The sequence below is a fragment of the Chroicocephalus ridibundus genome, chromosome 7 (assembly GCF_963924245.1).
Source record: "Chroicocephalus ridibundus chromosome 7, bChrRid1.1, whole genome shotgun sequence".
NCBI lineage: Eukaryota > Metazoa > Chordata > Aves > Charadriiformes > Laridae > Chroicocephalus > Chroicocephalus ridibundus.
Window position 1 is genome coordinate 38,002,032 of NC_086290.1, and position 17,865 is coordinate 38,019,896.

At 38.4% G+C, this 17,865-nt stretch overlaps 1 protein-coding gene across 3 annotated transcripts in view; it reads left to right on the top strand.

Annotated features, from left to right (window-relative positions):
- The first annotated feature begins 5,453 nt into the window (after positions 1 to 5,453).
- Positions 5,454 to 17,865, top strand: part of TFPI (tissue factor pathway inhibitor) — a 54,171-nt gene continuing 41,759 nt past the window's right edge. For 2 of the 3 annotated variants that reach the window (XM_063341864.1, XM_063341866.1), the window contains exon 1: positions 5,454 to 5,517. In XM_063341864.1, coding sequence (XP_063197934.1) covers positions 5,499 to 5,517 — 19 coding nt within the window. In that variant the 5' untranslated portion in view covers positions 5,454 to 5,498. Of the gene's footprint in view, positions 5,518 to 14,865; positions 15,169 to 17,865 lie in introns of those variants that run through there. The other variant, XM_063341865.1, reaches the window with a different exon arrangement.

Below are 17,865 nucleotides of genomic sequence, written 5' to 3' on the forward strand. Positions count from 1 at the left end.
TTCTGGTGACAGTGACCAAATAAGTAACCTCTTTATTTCTAAAAAGATACAGAATTTCCTCAAGAAAGCTTTTTAAAGCAGTCAATATATTATCAAGTGCTCCGGAATTCTAAGTAGAGCATATCTTTGAGTAATTTACTACTGAGGTCTACTGAGATACCACATCATCAAGTTTAATTTTAGTTTTGTTTTGGTTATGTTTTCAAAGGCTTAAAGATCATACTCATGGCTTAATTAAAACATAGTTCCTTATCAGGTTATATTTCTTGTGTCATTCCAGAAAAAGTGATTATGCTGTAAATACTGGGTAGAGATTCTGCATATACTTTGGACTTTGGGATTAATAACAACCTCCATATCTAGGGAGAAGTTGTACCCCGCAGGTTTCTATATGGTCCAGTTTACCCAAAACATCTCTGTAATTTGATTAGTATGTTTAATTCCAAGAAGGTATAGGATATGCAGATGAAAAAAATTAAAGTATTGAGCAAATGCTACAAAACCATGGTGTTAATGATTTGGATAAAACACTGACCGTGTACTGGCACAGCGCAGCACTTGGGAAAACCTCCCCACCCTCTGGTGGCTGAGCTACTTTTCTAAGCAGCGCAGTTTAAAATCTGCCGGAACCGAACACCTGCAGAGATTTGCCGTAAGGTGTTGGAGTATCTCCATGCCTGTGAGGTGGTAAATATTCAGCGTTCCGCTTTATTTAAACTCTGCTAATCTCTCACAAGTAGCTACCAGAGTATTAGTGTGGTTCTGTCCTATGATGTATACTTTGCAAAAATATATTCAGTGGAGCCATTTCTTACTACCACACGTACAGAATATTTGCTGTGTCACTTAGAGGTGGTCAACCTTTTAAAGTATATCTGAAAAAAGAGTTTTGGGGTTGGTGGGGTTTTTTGAGTCTTTTAGAAAATCAAAGTACATAAACAGAAAATCAGCATATATCAGACAGTGAGTAAACACATCACAAATCCTGTTTTCATCCAGTAACATATTCCACTGTTTAACCTTAGACATGTATATTCTAGTACAGCAGGGGTTTTTTTACCCACTGATAAATCTACACTGAGCAGACTGTCCGTTTTCAAGTCCATTTTGAAATGAAAGGTAAATTCGTTCTTTCTAGACTCTTTGCAGGCATTTGCATAAGGCATAAAGGTCTGTCTGCACGTCAGGAGGAAAGCTCCAGGCTCATTGTATTCTGTACAGCCGTGCTTATCATTACAGAGCTGCAGTTACTTTCTTTGATTTCAAAGGCACAACGAGTAGGTCGGTGTGCAACAATGAAGGAAGAAATACCATTTCCCCACTTTAATGCTAGTGAAAGCTACCATCTAAGTCACAAATGCTTCAGGAAAATCATTAGCAAGTGATCGAATTAAATATTGTGAAGTTTCACTGTTTTTACCAAAGAGCAGTAATCAATAGCCAAGAAACTGTTCTAACATTTGGTGTGTTAAGCACATGCCCCTTGATATGCGTTATGCCCAGGCAAGGTATTTGCTCAATAGATCGCTTCATTGATTATTCAGTGTCCCCTTAATTCCATAAGCAGGAAGAACTGGTAGCCCACCATTCATACAGATACTTGCTTTAATCATTTTTCTGCCGTCTATTGTGAGCAAAAAGGTTGGTAGTTCAGAATGAGATTTTGATAAGAAAAGTGAATGTTCTCTGTAAAAATCAAAGGAAATTCTTTTGATGATGTGAATCAGCTTTCTTTAGCAAAAAGCAATTTAGTTTCAGAAAAAAAATGCTGTTTACTGAGGGGGGGACCTAATTTAGCATGATTTTTTTTTTTTTCCAAAAATACTTACAAAACCTCCCTAGGGATTAATCTTTAAATAATCGCGTCTTTTGCTTTGGGCAATTGTAACTTCTTTTGGAGGGTTTTGTTTTTTTCCTTCTGCTTTCCAGCTGGCCTGTCCACCTGCTTACAGTTTGTATCCAAAAAGCACAGTTCAAAACCCAGTAAAATTTTCCTTTTTTAAGTGGAACAAAGCAGTCATAATAATGCCTGTGTTCTTCATTATTTCTAAAATTTTGTCATAATCTGAAAAAAAAAAAATCACATCCTTATCAATAGCACTGATTGAACTAACGGCGTTTGTGCTAAGAAAACAAAATAGTATAGTAAAGATGCCTAGGTTGAAGATGATTAACTAAATTACTCTATGTTCTTGTGCATATGTTACAAAGGTGTTTTTTTCTCATGAGCAACTGATTACTCTGAAGAATACTCTGATTTTATTTCTTGTTAAATTTGACCTCATTCTCCATTCCCTGCACCACACTAACAGAAATGAAGAAAAACCTTGAATTTTAAAAATGCTTTTGCCTGTATCCATAGCATTTTACATCTTTGGAACGAGTCCTGAAAAACTTCCTTTTCTTCTTCTTGCATTTCAGTGTATGAACAATTCTAACGCTATTCTGGGTCGGTAACCTATTCAAGCCTCTTTCATTAACAAAGCATCCACACTTCTATCTACTTTTGTCAGTTCAGCAGCAAGGAAACAAAAATAACAGAGACATTTGACATTTTTCACGCTTCTGATTAAATGATCAGAGTCATGCTTTGTGGAGCTGATACATGAAATGGTAGAGCAGCACGGTTACAAGATTTCCGTACTTATGTGCAAATAGAGATCACCTGGTTCCCTTCTGCAGGATACAAAAGGAGAGAAGTTGTTTCTTTAAAGCATAACTGAAATATTTATGCCAATTTGGTCTGCAAAATTAACCTGAAGAGCTTCTGAGAGTGATTCATGCTCAAAATTTGACCAAGCAGGAAATACACTGCATACTATTATAGCTCGATCCTTACAATGCTTCATATGCTACAGAACTGTGACGTCTTTCTAAGTACAGAACGAAACTGCAAGCTCCACAGTGTTCTACAGGAGAGTGTGTTGAATTCTTTGTGTTCAGTGTCTTGGAACAATGCTCTTCCTGGCACATGTCGTCTATGTCAGTGCTCTACCTGGCACATGTAGTCTATACAAGGACTCAGAAGCACAGAACTGCATGCACAGAAGCGGGCATTTAACAAGAAAAGACAGTTAACAAAAGTTATTCAGACTTGAAAGAATTCATATTTCATGTCTGATATGCCCTTTTATTTTTGAATGAATGTTAACCCAACCATACATACATGCAAACATTTATGTGCATAAAGAGAATCATGATATGAAACACGTACTAGTGGATCACTGTATTTCTGCAAGGTTTCATGGTTGCATCTCAGTTCATAAAGACAGCTGTATTAGAATATAACCAACTTCTCATCGCTCGAAGTGGTAACCTCTACTTTGCAGCAAAAAGTGGTGCCAGTTAGCTTCCAATTTCACACTTTATTTATTTTGTTGCTTTTCTCAATTGACTTGCTCAACTATTCTTTATGCTTCCTTAGTTGGCGTTCCCTTTGCCGAACTGACCTACCGAGACAAATGTCAATCTTCCAGACTCAGTCGGTGTGCCCCATTAAGTTTAATTTTATCAGCATGAATCATAGAATCATAGAATCTTCATGGTTGGAAAGGACCTTTGAGATCATCGAGTCCAACCAAACCCCTACAATCTCTGCCACTAGAGCATGCCCTGAAGTGCCAAATCTAGACATTTCTTAAATACCTCTGGGGATGGTGACTCAGCCACCTCCCTGGGCAGGGAGTCTGGTTGTGTTGCAAATGGTGGCAAAGAATGATTAACTTGAGATATTCTGCTTTGAAGATCGCACAGACTGGCTGGTCATTTTAACCCAGTTCAAATTCTGACCCATCTGCACAATGGCCAAGATTTTACTTCACAACGAGTTTTTTTAAATTGAAACTGAAAGAAACAACAGAATGAACAGAGCCTTCTTAAAGGAAGTTGGTATTCAGAATGTATCTTTCTGAATATATAGCTTTTCTCCTAATTTTCATTCCTGGCTGAAATCTATGCACGTCAGTGTATTCCAGAATTTCAGGGCAGGAGGGAGGGAGGGAATTATATAATAAAAACCTAGCTTTCCATCAGAAAGATCTGAAATTGGAAATCTTTCAATCAATCTGATAGTAACATACTTTCTTTTGCATATAGCTTCCAATTTAGCTGCTTATTCTACTTAAAAAATATGTATAAGTGATTTTGTTTGTTTGTTTGTTTTTATATGATTAAAAACTGTTTGAAGGAAAAATTAATCTGGTTGAATTCTATGTGAATTTCTAGATACGATGAAAAGCCACCACAAATAGGCATCTTGTACCTACATATCAGCTATTTCTTCAACGAGCAACAAAATTAAAAAAGAGTATTGGAGGAAAAAGTCTGTTGGGGGAAATATTTAAATATCTTTAATTAAATATGGTACAACAGAGCACTCTGGTGACGGTAAGAAACATTTGTTCAGTTTACACTTAGTTATCGAGAGGAAACTCAGTCAGTGTTTGAATTATTGCAAGTAGTTTGTACTAAGAGCATCCTTGAAACGCAGGTGTAAGTAACTGCAACTTGTTTGTATGATGATTACTCTGTGAAAGAAATTTATATGCTTCTATTAAAATAGTTATCCAGTGTATTAGAGGATGGTGTGTGTATTATAGTGTCTTGGCTCTGGGCAGGTTTTGTTACCCTGTAGTGTAAGGAAGCAAAAAATATCACCCTTGCTATCCTGCATGCTGTAAAGAAATCAAATAAGCTGTCAAGCTTCTGCCAGAATCTGGAGGAGATTTGTATGGTGCCGGAAAGAGATTGCAGAGGATCAAAGGAAAATATAGAGTAATTCTTAATCTTCTTTTACCAACAGCACACAAGCTTTATGAAAAATCCTCCTTCTCTGCATGTTTTCTTATTAAAATGGGCTAATTCAGGGAAGGTGGAGAGAGACTTCAACCCTTGGTCAGGTTCACAATTATGTTTAATGAAAAAGATGCATTATTAAAAAGCTTCTCACAAGGAAATCTCATCTGTAAAAGCATACCTCTTGTAGGTTTGGTTCAGAGAAGCGTCCAAAAGTGAGATGGTGGGTTTTGATTTTAGATTGTCTTTCATTGTGATTACGAAAAAGCTGAATAGTGTTTATGAAAAAGCAGAATACTGCAGTGGGAGATTCTTGCCATTTAAAAATTTGCCACTCAGCAAACCAGTATTTTACAGGAATTAAATTTGGATTTTTCCATAGAAGCCACATATTGTAAATACAACTTTAGTGAGTATTCTGAACAGTTGTGTTGAACTGTGCTGTACTAAGGATGTACTTGGTCCCCATGAAGCACCTGTAAATGCTGTTTTTTCTAATGAGCGAAACAGGATCATTACATTGTTGTCAGTCTTTCAGAGATTACACTCTGTTTTCTATCTGACTTGTCCTCTGATAGTGCTGTTGGTAAATCTTTCACATGAGCTGTAATTCATTCATTTCTATTAGAGAACTATTGTGGATACAGTTTCAGTTGATTCATTCGTCCATTTACTGACCAGACCAACGCATCTGAACTTGCTAGATGGGACAAGAACGCAGCAGTAAGTACAATTTTCTGTAGCAACCTGCTTCGTGTTTTTCTTCTTTGAAAAAATACTTCCTTATTCCAGTGTTATGTGTTTAGAGTTCGGCACACACTTAAGTGATTTTGGCTGGTTAGCATCCCAGATGTTTACTCGTCATTTTGAAAAGATTAAGCCTAAACAGAAAACTCTCGTGAGGGGCATTATGTTTCATTTCCTATCTCCTGAGACCTTCAGTCTTCTGAAGGATCTGTTTTGGTCTTTCTTTGCTTTGTGTGTGTGCCATGAAACTCTTGCACATAAGACATGTTTTGAATCTAGCATATTAGTTGAAGTTGTCTTGCTACTAAAGAAAGGAACACATGCTATTATCAGTGAATAATTTGATGTATAGCAGTCATCTAAGGTAACTCTTACCTAATGAGTTTGGAAGGGGTCTCCCACCTAGAGAGCAGTCTCACAGGGCCTGTGACACACAACTTGTTAGTATCCCTTCATGAGTTTCGGTATTACAGTCTACAAAACACTCCATTTTCAGCATAGTCTTCTCTTGACCTATTATCTTTGAAACAGTATGATACTGGACTTTGAACATGCTTTGGTTTTTGCAGTTTGAATCCAGTACTTCCCCCCTTTTTGAAGTACAGACTGATATGCAGTCTTCCTACATATGTCTAATCTGCTCATTATTCTTCACTTATTCTCTATTACTGGAAAAAAATAGTAATAATACTGTAAGAATAAGACTTTTTTTCTTACTGCTAGGCAGCATGAGCTTTGCTGAAGATGGATTAGTGTTCTGTCATCTGGGAAAGAAACATAAATTGTACCTAGCTTCTTGGAGAGGAGGAACATGGCAAAGGGCAGACAATTGTTCTGTGCCTTCTAGGAGTTATGAAGAATGTGTAAATAATTTTCCTCCATTCTCTGGTAAGGCTGTGTACTGCAGTAACTCTCACACAGGAACTGGCTGGTTTTAGTTGTCTAATGACTTCTCATGAGAATACTTTAAGAGCTTGTTCAGCTTAGAGGTGTCATCTTAGGTACTGGATAGCAGCTGAACACAGCCAAAGCTTACGTGGCATTTCCCAAACAACTTTTACTCTCCCTGAATCTTCTAGAGAAGCCTCTTCCTCTCCAAATAAACACATGGCCGGCTGCAAGCCAGTGAGTTGGTAAGGAAGCAGCCAGCCCCAGGGATTGCAGGTCTTTATCACAGTAGTTGTTGGTAATGCTTTGTTTTCTTTTTTAGCAGCCCAGTACGGTTGGGAAACAGGTTTCCTCCTTATGTGCTTGGATTGCCTTCCTATGTCTGGTTTAGACATTAGGAGTCAGCAGGTGATAGAACAGAAATGACAACTGGGGCAAGGATGCTGAGAGCTGCTCTTGGCAAGAGGATACAGCACAGTTTTGAGGTGGGGTGAACAGAAGGGAGCAGGTCTGACGCTGCAGCGGCAGGGGCTGAGGAGTGGATACAGGTTTGGCACGTCTGCTGGTAAATCATTCATACTAGCCACTTGGACTTCCCAGAAATGGCAACAGATGGCAGTGTCCTCAGTTGCCATCTCCTTCACTTACTCATATTCTCAAAATACTTTTCTGAAAGCATATTGTGAAAGTCCCGTTGTTGTTCCTTATGTCGTGGTTTGAGCATCTCCTGCACCTTCTTTATTTATTCCCCAGCTACACCATAGAGGAGGATTCAACCTGTGAGGAGCTGGCATGTTAAAAACATAAAATGGCACTGAAGGTGAGCTGCGTTCTCTTTGTAGGAGCATCTGTATCTAGTGTCTCCCAGTCAAATTCACCATAGAGAAAATAACTTTCACTTCTATGATTTGTCAAGACAAAGGAACTACAGGCATGCTCACAGCTTTCTGAGAAATCAGTAGAAAGTCCAATGAGTAGGAAATTCTCGTTGTCTATCTAAAACCAGCTTCCATTTAGTTTCATTTTGTTTCAGTTCATGAGAGCTGGAAACAGTTAAATAATACTGTGATAGTATATTTCTAGTTGATAAATTTGGTGCTGATGTAATACATATAAAGGGGTCTTGGAAAATCCCCTGTATGAAATAAGACTTCGTAAGCTACTTACGCACGTGCTCAAGTTATTCAATTTTCAAAATTATGAACATGTAGATCGGCTTTTGTCTCACTGTTTATTTTTCCCTCAGGCTTTTTAAGGCAAAGGTAGGTGTTTTATTTTTCCAGTAGTTAATCCTTTAAATGTATTGCTTATATGAATCTATCAAGGAGATTATTTTGGAGTGTTTTTAGAAATCTTATGTTGATATTATATGTACATACATATACATAAATATGTATATAATTCTGGTGTGTATATGTATGTGTGTGTATATACACACACATATGTGTGTATATATAAAGTCTGTAGTGCCAGAATTATGTACACTGTGTATATATAAAAATATATTCAGAAATAAAGTTCTTATCAGAGCAGCAGAAACAATGAACTAAGAAAGGGCACATTTTTAAAATTAAAATAGAAACAGAGTTTTAAAACTTAAATGAAAAGCCACTGGTGGAATAGTCTGCCCTGAAAGCATAAATTATCTTCAGGCCGGAACTCTTCTAAATACTCAACCTATAATAAAACCCACACTGACTTCAACTTGAGCAGGAATGCAACCTTTTAATAACAATGAAGGAATAAAATACATACAAGTATACTTGCCTCCTGTTTCCAATAAAATACCTAAGCTCTTAGTGCTGCAACAGTGACATCCAGTGACTAAGCCAGTTAGTTCTAGACTTGATCCGCGTTTGGAATGAATGCTAAAGGACGTGGATGGAAAGGGAGGCTTATTTACTAAGATCCTTAGTGAAGCACTGGACTCATTGAGAGGATAAACAGACACTGCATGAGAATGCAAAACATGATAAATAGCTAATCTAGAAAAATTATATAAGCATTTAATTAACCTGTATCTCTTTCAGACTTAGACATTTGCTGAGCCAAGTGAGGAATAAATTATTTTAAAACACATGCGTTGTTCACTGAGGCAATTTTTTTACCCAGACTATGCAGCATTTCATGCTGTTTTTTATTATTTAGCAATAACAACAGAAATCAGTAGGTAATACTTCTGTTACATTTTGCTTCAGATGTGATCTACCTCAGATCTAAATGTGGCTGTATGAGGGAAAGTTCCTTCAATTTTTATCAAATTAATTAAATAAAAAAAAACCAAAAAGAATTCAGAAACCTTCCTCGTGTAGAGAGGGTGACAAAATGCTTACCGCCCTTTTATGTAAGAAGTCCCGTATTCTGTTTTGTTTGAAGTCAGCGTGAGTCTTACAATGAAATTCCATCTGGTACTGACCTGACCCCCTACTTCCTCAGTTATCCAAAAGTTTTGAAATTTCCACATTATTCAAAATGTTGCATTATATGTTCTGTACTTTCTGATTATTATAATTGTACTAAAGAAGTTGCTTATTTCTGGGCTTTTCAAAAAGCTAGAAAGAGGAACTAATTCTTTAGGATTTCAACTTCAAAGCATGCTCCAAGTTCCCCGCTTTTTTACTGTTAAGAAATCGATGAATGAAGAAATAAGTACATGAGTAAGCTCATAAGCAAAAGGAAATGCACATAAAAACTGATCAAAAGATTGGAATGGAAACAATTACCCAGCTGAAAACAAGAAATGTGAAAATTTGTCACATCTGTCCTTTGGCAAGAGACAATGATTTGACTAGTGATTCCAGGAAAAGAACAAAAATTTGAGTTTTAGTCACAGTTGCATTGCTTCTTCCTGCTTGTTTTAAAGAGTTTTCAAATTGAGAACACAAACGAAGCCTATGTTTTTTGTTTCCTCATTGTAGTATTTTGCTGTCAGCAACAAGTTACCCTCTCTGTTCATTCCAATTTCAGTCTTTAGAAAACACTTGAGATAGCCATGGTAGGAAGTTACCGGAAAGAAGAACAATAAGGGGGAAAAGAGGCATGCATTATAAGGCAGGTTTTCAAGGGCCAGCTGCTGAGTTCTGATCTTCCTTCCCCTGGAGAAGATCCTTCACTTTCACTTCCTTTCATGTATTTTTAGGTGGGTTTTAAATATTAAATGCTATAAAGACCACAATAAAAATAATACAACAGATACAAAACAATAACGGAGCCATTTGCAAAGCTCTTATTAAAAAGAATTTATCTTAAGTTCCTCTTTTAGAACCTGGTTGGCGTTTTGAAGTTGTATGTCATCAACGTATAGACGACCTCAGCTGGAAAAGAGCAGGCATATACTTCAGTGGTCTCCAAAAGATCAGATGATTTTAAGATAATGTAACACTTAAGTACAAAACTGACTACTAATAGTGCAAAAGGGGAGTCTGTGATCAGTAGCCGACTGTCCTGTCCTGTCGGTGTTTGCCGTGGTGTGCCATTGTAACATGGGAAGCAGCAACTCTCAGTGCTCTCAGGAGCTCTGCAAGAGCAACAGCCTTGCACCGAGTAAAATGGTTGGTGTCTGCTCTGAGGAGAAGGCCCTTGAGAGCTTTTGCCCTGTGTGGTGACTGTGACTGATGCATCTTAGCTCTGACTTTAAACTCACTGGGGCAAGCCAACTGCGCTGGTGGTAGTTTTCCTATAAGCTTGCTATCTAGTTCCTTATGAGGATTCAGAAATACCCGTATGTTTTCATCCGATTCAAGCTCCAAGCAGAAGTATTAAGTTATGATTTAATTTGTTGAATGCAGGCGACGGGAAGCTCTTGCCTCTGTGAAAATTTTTAAAGAACTAATCAGTGGAAGAAATAACTGGCATCACTAGGGGGCAACAAAACATCACAAACATCTAGGTTGTTAAAGATCGAGCCATGTCACACCCTCACTGAGAGAGGCATTTGTGTTAAGACCTGAAGAACAGCTTGTGTTAGCAAATGCTTTTGTGTTTTTTCCAACTGTGTTATGTAGTAAATCTTGCTTCAGGCATGATAGAGAGCTCAAAAAAAAATATTCAAAATATGCACACGCTGCTGCTTTATCTCTGTTCTTGTACAGTAAAATAGTAACAAGATTGGACATTTGAGCATCGCTTTCATTTCTGAGCGCCATGTATTTAGCACTATGGTTAAGTATAACGTATTCTGCTAAAGCCCATCCACTTTGTATAAATGAAGATGCACAGTATAGGAGAGTTTTAATTTGAAGTTCGCTGTTTTTCCCTCCATCCCTTTCGGTATCAGCACGACTACCAAGCCAAACCGAGGGCAGACATTCCAGAAGACAGTGACGCTGCCCCAGTGCTCTGAAGCTGTTAGGTTAGTTATTGGCCACTTTCTTCCATTTTCACGATGTCTTGCTGGCACTAACAATACTCCCAGTGTAAAACCAGTAACAGCTTGCCTCGCTGCAGTGGGAACATAGCCATGGTAGTACCACGGCAGATGATGAAAGAGGAGGGTGGAGTATCTGACCCAAAGTCACCGGTGTGACTCAAGAAAGAGTGAGCCATTTTTGACCTGTGGGTTGTAAGCATTTTACAATCCTAAGACTTTTACCATTAGAGTTATTATCCTTGCATACCTTCTGTGGACCAGCAGTCAAGACAGAGCTACCAGTTAAGGGGTGTTCTCTCATGTTTTTGCTGTTGGAAAAGTGCAGCTATCACCAGAAAGAGCTCCACAGTGAGAGCTACCAGTTGAGAACGTGGACTTGAAGGATTTTTCTTGTGTCAGAAAGTAGCCAGTGTGCCTTTTCAAGCAGTGTCTGTTTGTTCATCAGCTTTGTAATTATACGGACCTTTCACGTAAAGCTTCTCCCATTTTATTTTTTCATTCCCTGAATTTGCAGGTAGGAATTCTACACACTATGAGAAGGCTAAAGTCTAATCATCTCAGCTTTGTACTCCCCAGGGCCAAACTACTTTTGAGTATTCCAAAAGTTTGTACAAGGCATTTTTTATGGCATCTCTGTTTTAATTTACTTTAGCTCTACTTTTGCGTATATCTATTTACTGATACATAGCGAGATACAGAGGTCATGAAAAATGTGGCTTAAGTAATTATTTTTTTTTGACAGAAATGTAGTATAAACTGTGCTCATGTCGAATTTCTTTATGGAAGTTCTCGGCAATATGAATAATCTGGAATGCATTCAGTAGCACTGGTCTTGTCTGCTGTCATTCAGACCTTCCTGCTGGGCCTTTTCTGCCGCTCTCCAGTCTGTGATGTTCTCAAGTTGTAATTCCTGAGTGAAGCTATTCTGGCAATAGAAGAAGTATCAGATAAATGCTCTCTGGACTTTCCTTTGACTGTCAAACCCGAGTAATTTCAAAATAGGCCAGCAGAAAGAAGCTTGTAAAAGCTTCTACTATCTAAGCTGCATTCTGGTGTAATCAGTGAAAAACAAGCAGAATTTGGTAGCTAGCCTGTTGATGTATGTACTGCAAATGGTCTTTTCTCACACTGATTCCATAACTGGCCAGAGCTTGACTCCATGGGTTGACCTCAGAAGTCATGTGAAACGGTGATCTTCCGAATTGTAATCTTGTATTGGCAATTGATTCATGTAGCATATGCTATAAATAAACACGAAGAGAGAACATAATGATAATGTCACATACTCAAAGGTTAGAAATTCCCTAAGTATTCTTAGGTTCTTCAGAAAAGCATCAAAGCTTTGGTGATCTCTTAAGGAGAAGCTAGGTTGGTGAGTTTTGTGATTTGCAAGTTTTACTTTTCGAGAGGTTTCTAGCCTCCCATAGGACCCTAGGAAATTGCTTTTTAGTGACTAGTTTTAGAGCTAACAAATTCCATCTTGCTCATCTTGAAAGCCCCTTCTAAAAAGGAACTAAAAATGCTTTTTAGAGTTGTAGGGACTTTTTCCACTGTGGACCTTTAACTATTGACAACTGTCTTACGCTATCAGCAGGTTTCAGGGCAATCCAAAGGTTAGTGTGATTGTTTAGGCCAGGTCATAGCTGAATGGAATTCTTTGATCCTACTAAAGGTTCAAAACAGTTTTGTTTCTATCTTAAAATTCTGGTTCCAGTTTCAACTGAAGCCTTTTATGTTATAGTTATGATGCAAATGAGGCCAGAGACCCTCCTCACAACTAAATTAGGAGGACCGCACATGGGAACTGGAGAGACATTAACAGACTAGAAAGCAAAAATATTCCTATTAAAATGAAATACTGTTTCCTTGGAATTTTTCTTTTGGATAAGTGATGCGGGTCTCATCCTGTTTTATTATTTACCAAATATTTCTTAATCTGACTTTTAATCAAAATAAGGGGTTTCATTCTTTTATATGTTTCCCAAAGTGTACTTTTCTTTATATGTGATTCTCTACTTATTTGACTATAAGAAGACAAATTTGTTTTAAAACTGTAACATTTTCTTGTTTTTCACGTATGTGTGGACTGTTTGTTTCAGAGTTACTTTATTAATTTGCACATCAAATCTGAGTGACTTGAGTGAGATTTTGCAGGAAAAGAAGGAATTATGCTAACACATTATGGAATAAACTTTGAAAATCCTTTTTTGCACGTTCATCTAAAAAAAAAATAATTTTATCATTAAAACTAAAAAAAGCCCACCTGAAGCTTTGACCAGGCCAAGTCCCTAGATTAGGAATATATTTGCATGGACTGGTAAATTCAAACCATTCAGCGTCCAGCATGACTAAAAATAAATCAGGTCCTCTATAAATACCTTGTAGAGTGGAACAAGTTTGAAACTATGTCTGTCCATCCACATAGGTGCATTCTACATGGACCTGTTGGACCAAATCCAGAGGAGGGCCACGAAGGTGATCAGAGGGCTGGGGCACCTCTCCTACGAGGACAGGCTGAGAGAGTTGGGGTTGTTCAGCCTGGAGAAGAGAAGGCTCCAGGGAGACCTTATAGCAGCCTTCCAGTACCTGAAGGGGGCCTACAGGAAAGACAGGGAGGGACTCTTTATCAGGGAGTGTAGGGATAGGATGAGGGGTAACAGTTTTAAACTGAAAGAGGGGTGATTTAGATTGGATATTGGAAAGAAATTCTTTACTGTGTGGGTGGTGAGACACTAGAACAGGTTACCCAGGGAAGCTGTGGATGCCCCATCCCTGTATGTGTTGGATGGGGCTTTGAGCAACCTGGTCTAGTGGGAGGTATCGCTGCCCATGTCAGAGGGGTTCGAACTAGATGATCTTTATTAAGGTCCCTTACAACCCAAACTACTATAAGATTCTAAGAAAAGCAAAATGAAGAAGTGTGTCATTTTTTAAAAATCTGATCGGGTTTGTTTCTATTGGAAATGTACAGACTGAGATTGTTTAAATTGTGGTGTCGTTTTACTACATCTGTTTTGGACTGTCTTATTTGTGACCCTTGAAGAGATGTATGGGTAGCACTGATAGATACTAATTCTTACCACATGGGCCCCCAAAATATGTTTTTTCAGAGGCTTGGTGTCACACAAATGACAGAGTGACCATTTCCATTTAATCAACTTCGGAGCTGGGTTGCTCCTCACTTTATCTGAGCTAGGAGTTGTAACTGTATGGTAGTAACTGTATGGTAGAACCCCACCCCCAGCTTTTAAAGTGCCCCTTTACTTTGTGCGTGCTTCTAGTCCATTTCAGGACAGTTAATCCGTTTTATTATCGACCTAGTTAATAGTCAGTAGACTCAGCTGACTATTTACTTTACCCTCAAAAGTATAGACATTCTTAGAGCCTGGAACAAGAGACAGGATCTCTAAGAAGCTGCCAGGAGCACTTCTGTTTGTGTCAGAGATAGTTAACATGTTAACTGGTTGACTATGAAAAGCTTCCAATCTGTTTGAGGACGATGATGCACATATGAATATAAACCTTCAATGAAAGTGATTTAACTCGCCTGTTTGTCTTTGCCCGGAAATAATTGCAATTAGTTACAGCTACTAACTCTGTAAGTTACTGTTCTTCAGCTCTTACTTCTGTCTGTTGCTGTTTAATTCATTATCTATGAAATTATTGTCCCATGTGTCCAGGACTAGGATTCTGTTTGTCTCTACATCCGCAGGTTACACAGTCTCAGTCTTAAAACCAGAGTCCCCGTCCCTGTCTTCAGCCATCATACCCTTAAGGATGCTTAACTTTAGTTTTAACGCATACTGGCATAATTTGCAAATAGATGGTGTGTTCTAGCTGAAGGCAGAACAGCGTTTGTAGTACAGCTGCAGATACTGTGATGAACGCAGCCTGGCTCTATTTATTTAAAAACAAATAAACAAAAAACAACAGTAAACTACAACGTATCTCTCTTAAATAGGCAGTGAATATTGCATCCTCACAAGCCGTATAAAAGCCTGCAAGGTACGAGGGCTAGAATATCCTACAGCCCGCCTCCCGTTCTTTAAAAGCGCGTTTCATTCCAGCCGGGGCTGTTTAGAAAACAGCTGCTCTCAGCTGGAGGCAGATCTGAAGACTCTGAACAGGAAGCGTCCCTGCCGCTGCTGCCCATCCCTGACTCCTACCCAGGCTGACCCCCGCGCTCTGCGGAAAGCAAGGAGCGACGAGCAGCTGATAGTGCGCAGGCAGGAGCCTGCTGCGGGCGGATCGGGTTGCAGCCCTGCCTTTGTAGCTTCACTCCACACCCCTTCACCGGGAAGCAGCCGGGGAGGTGCCCATTCAGCACTGATTCAGGAATTCTTTCTTCAGGAGCGGTTGCTAGGGGTTTGGTGAGTACTTTGCAACAGATTTTCAGTTTTACATGAGAGATCTTTTTTTTTTTTCTTTAGCTGGCAGAAAGGAGTATCCGCTGTGACTTTTTCTTTAGAATGTGGTATATGCGGTAGTCAGATGTTTAGATTCGAAGTTCAGCGGTGAGTGCTGTGAAAAGGGAGGCTTTTTTTTCCTCTGTAAATTTGAAACAATGAATATACTTTTATGATTACTAACACAATTAATCTTTGGTTGTCAGAACGTCAGACTAACGCATTTTGAGCTCCAAGACAGTTCTTTGAAAGAAAGCCATCCCAAAGGTGAATGTGTTAATTTTGATCAATAGCTGGAGTTTGGAAAGAAGCTCTTGTTTTTTAAAACAATTTCTGTGCTACAGCAGCTCCGAGGGAGGCTTGATTAAGGCCGAGTGGTCTGCCAGGCTACTTCAGATCCTTCCAAGGCATGTAACATTTGAAGCAATTAATATTTTGGGAAGTCTGAGAACAATTTAGGAGAAGCAAATGAAGTTGATGCTACTATAAGCCAATTTTACTATCAAGAAACTAAAAACACTTGAACAATGAGGAGGGTAGTGAATGAGGCTTACAATGGTGCTAATGTAACAAACACCACCCCCACCACCCCGAAAATATTGCGTTCCAATGTTATTCCAAGTATTTTACTTGGAAGTATTGATGTAAATTTCATTTTCAGTAACTAATGAAAAACAGTGATACTAGCCTGTATTTAAAAAAAAAAAAAAGCAGCTAAAATTTAAATAACTATGTTTTAGAAAAATCTAAATACAATTTAAATGAAGAAAAGGCACATAACAATGGGAAACGTGGAGATGGGAGAACAGGAACGATTCAGATGGGGGGAGTATGTGAAAGGTCAGTGTGACTCAGTACTCTAGAAATTAATCATCAAAGTACTTCATGGAAAACATGTAAAGATATAAACCTTCCTTCCTGAACGTCTTATGGACGGAGGCAAAGACAGGAAATGCAGCTGTCAGTGTAGATATGACCAGCACAGGCATGCTTTAGGGATTGCTAGGCACCTACTCGGGTAAAATTGCCATCCCTTTGTAACCTTCTGCTTGTTCTTTAATTGTTTAATTCTCCTAGGAGAGAGTTTGTGATTCTGTGAAGGCAGCAAATATCCATATCCACAGTATATTCGTCTGGATTATTGCTTAAGCTGAATTTGAGAACTGTAATCAAGTTCACTTTGTATGTAATGCACGCAAGGTAAAGGAGGTAAAGATGATTAAAACACATTCTGCTCTGGCCTTTTTTCCTGTCAAATATGTCCCACATGAAAAGGTTTATTAAAAAGTAGTCATGTGGGCAAATGCTTGATAAATCCATTTCTTTGAAATTTTTATAACTTCTATGTAGGGAAAATCTCCAAGTGTGCTTTGAATTGACTTTCAGTAATCTTTATGTTTATCCTTACATTGCACAGTTTGCAATCCGGAGAGTTAATGCATTTCAGCTGTCCGGTGTAGTTATATGACCTTTAAAGTGCAGTCAGGCTTTTAGCGCAGTGCTCAGATTACTAATGAAAACTCAATTGTAACTCATCTAACGAATCTTCTAAATGTGGAATAACTGTAAGTTAAAGTTCATGATTTTCTTGACTCAGGACAGATAGAACAATTAATGGCATTGAATTTATCCTTAATCTCATTGGAGAGTTAATTTTGAAAATCTAATGGTAAAAATTTACAAATTGGTGGGAACTATTTTAGGGTTTTGTGTCAGATCTAATGGGCAATGAGGGAGAGTGTACAAAAAGTTTCTGTCGGAGAGGAAATCTTAAGATTGGGGGGGGAAAGTAGTCACAGAATCACAGAATGGTAGGGGTTGGAAGGGACCTCTGGAGACCATCTAGTCCAACCCCCCTGCCAGAGCAGGGTCACCTAGATAGCCCAAGATGGTAGTGTCTCTAGGAAAAAAGAGCAAAGGTGTAAAAGAAAAAGCTTCCTAACAGGCTTTCAGAGAACATACGCAGAGCCTTTAGTGAGTTTGAAATCTCACCTCTAGCTAGACCAGACCCACAGTTAGAGAAGGAGAGTTACTGGATTCCAGATCTATCTTCAAGAACTGTTTATATGGTTCTCCAATTAACCTTCCAAGTTAAGTGCATAAACAGGGGCAGAGACTAGCACTTAGCTTGTCTGTTCTCCACTACAGGGCTACTGAAATCCTTTATGCTGTTCTTCCAACTCTGTGGATCTTGAGTTACTTTTAGGGCAGAGAACACAGATTGGTCTCGCGGATATATCGATGAGATTAGGATTGTTCCTGGAAACAAATATTAAGCCTCATCTGGAAAAAAGAGAGCTTGACACAGTCTTTCACATTGTGGAAAGCTGCCTTAGCACCTATGTTTACTTTAAAAAGGTGATTCTGACAATAACTCTCTTCTACATTTTAAAGTAAAGTTGTAGCTGTTTGAAGTGCTTTATAACTACCATGATTTTGTTGGTGTGCATTCAGTACGTTCTGAGATTGTCTGGCAGACAGAGTCAGAGCATGTGTACAGGAACAAGAAAAGAAATTTTAAAATTAAAAAAAATAAAACATCAGCAGATCTTAGGAGCCTCAAGAATTTAGTGACTCTCATATCTCAAAAATTTGGATCAAAATGTTTAAAATCTAATTCCAGTACTTATTATTGCTCTTGGTTTAGGCTATGTTCTGAAC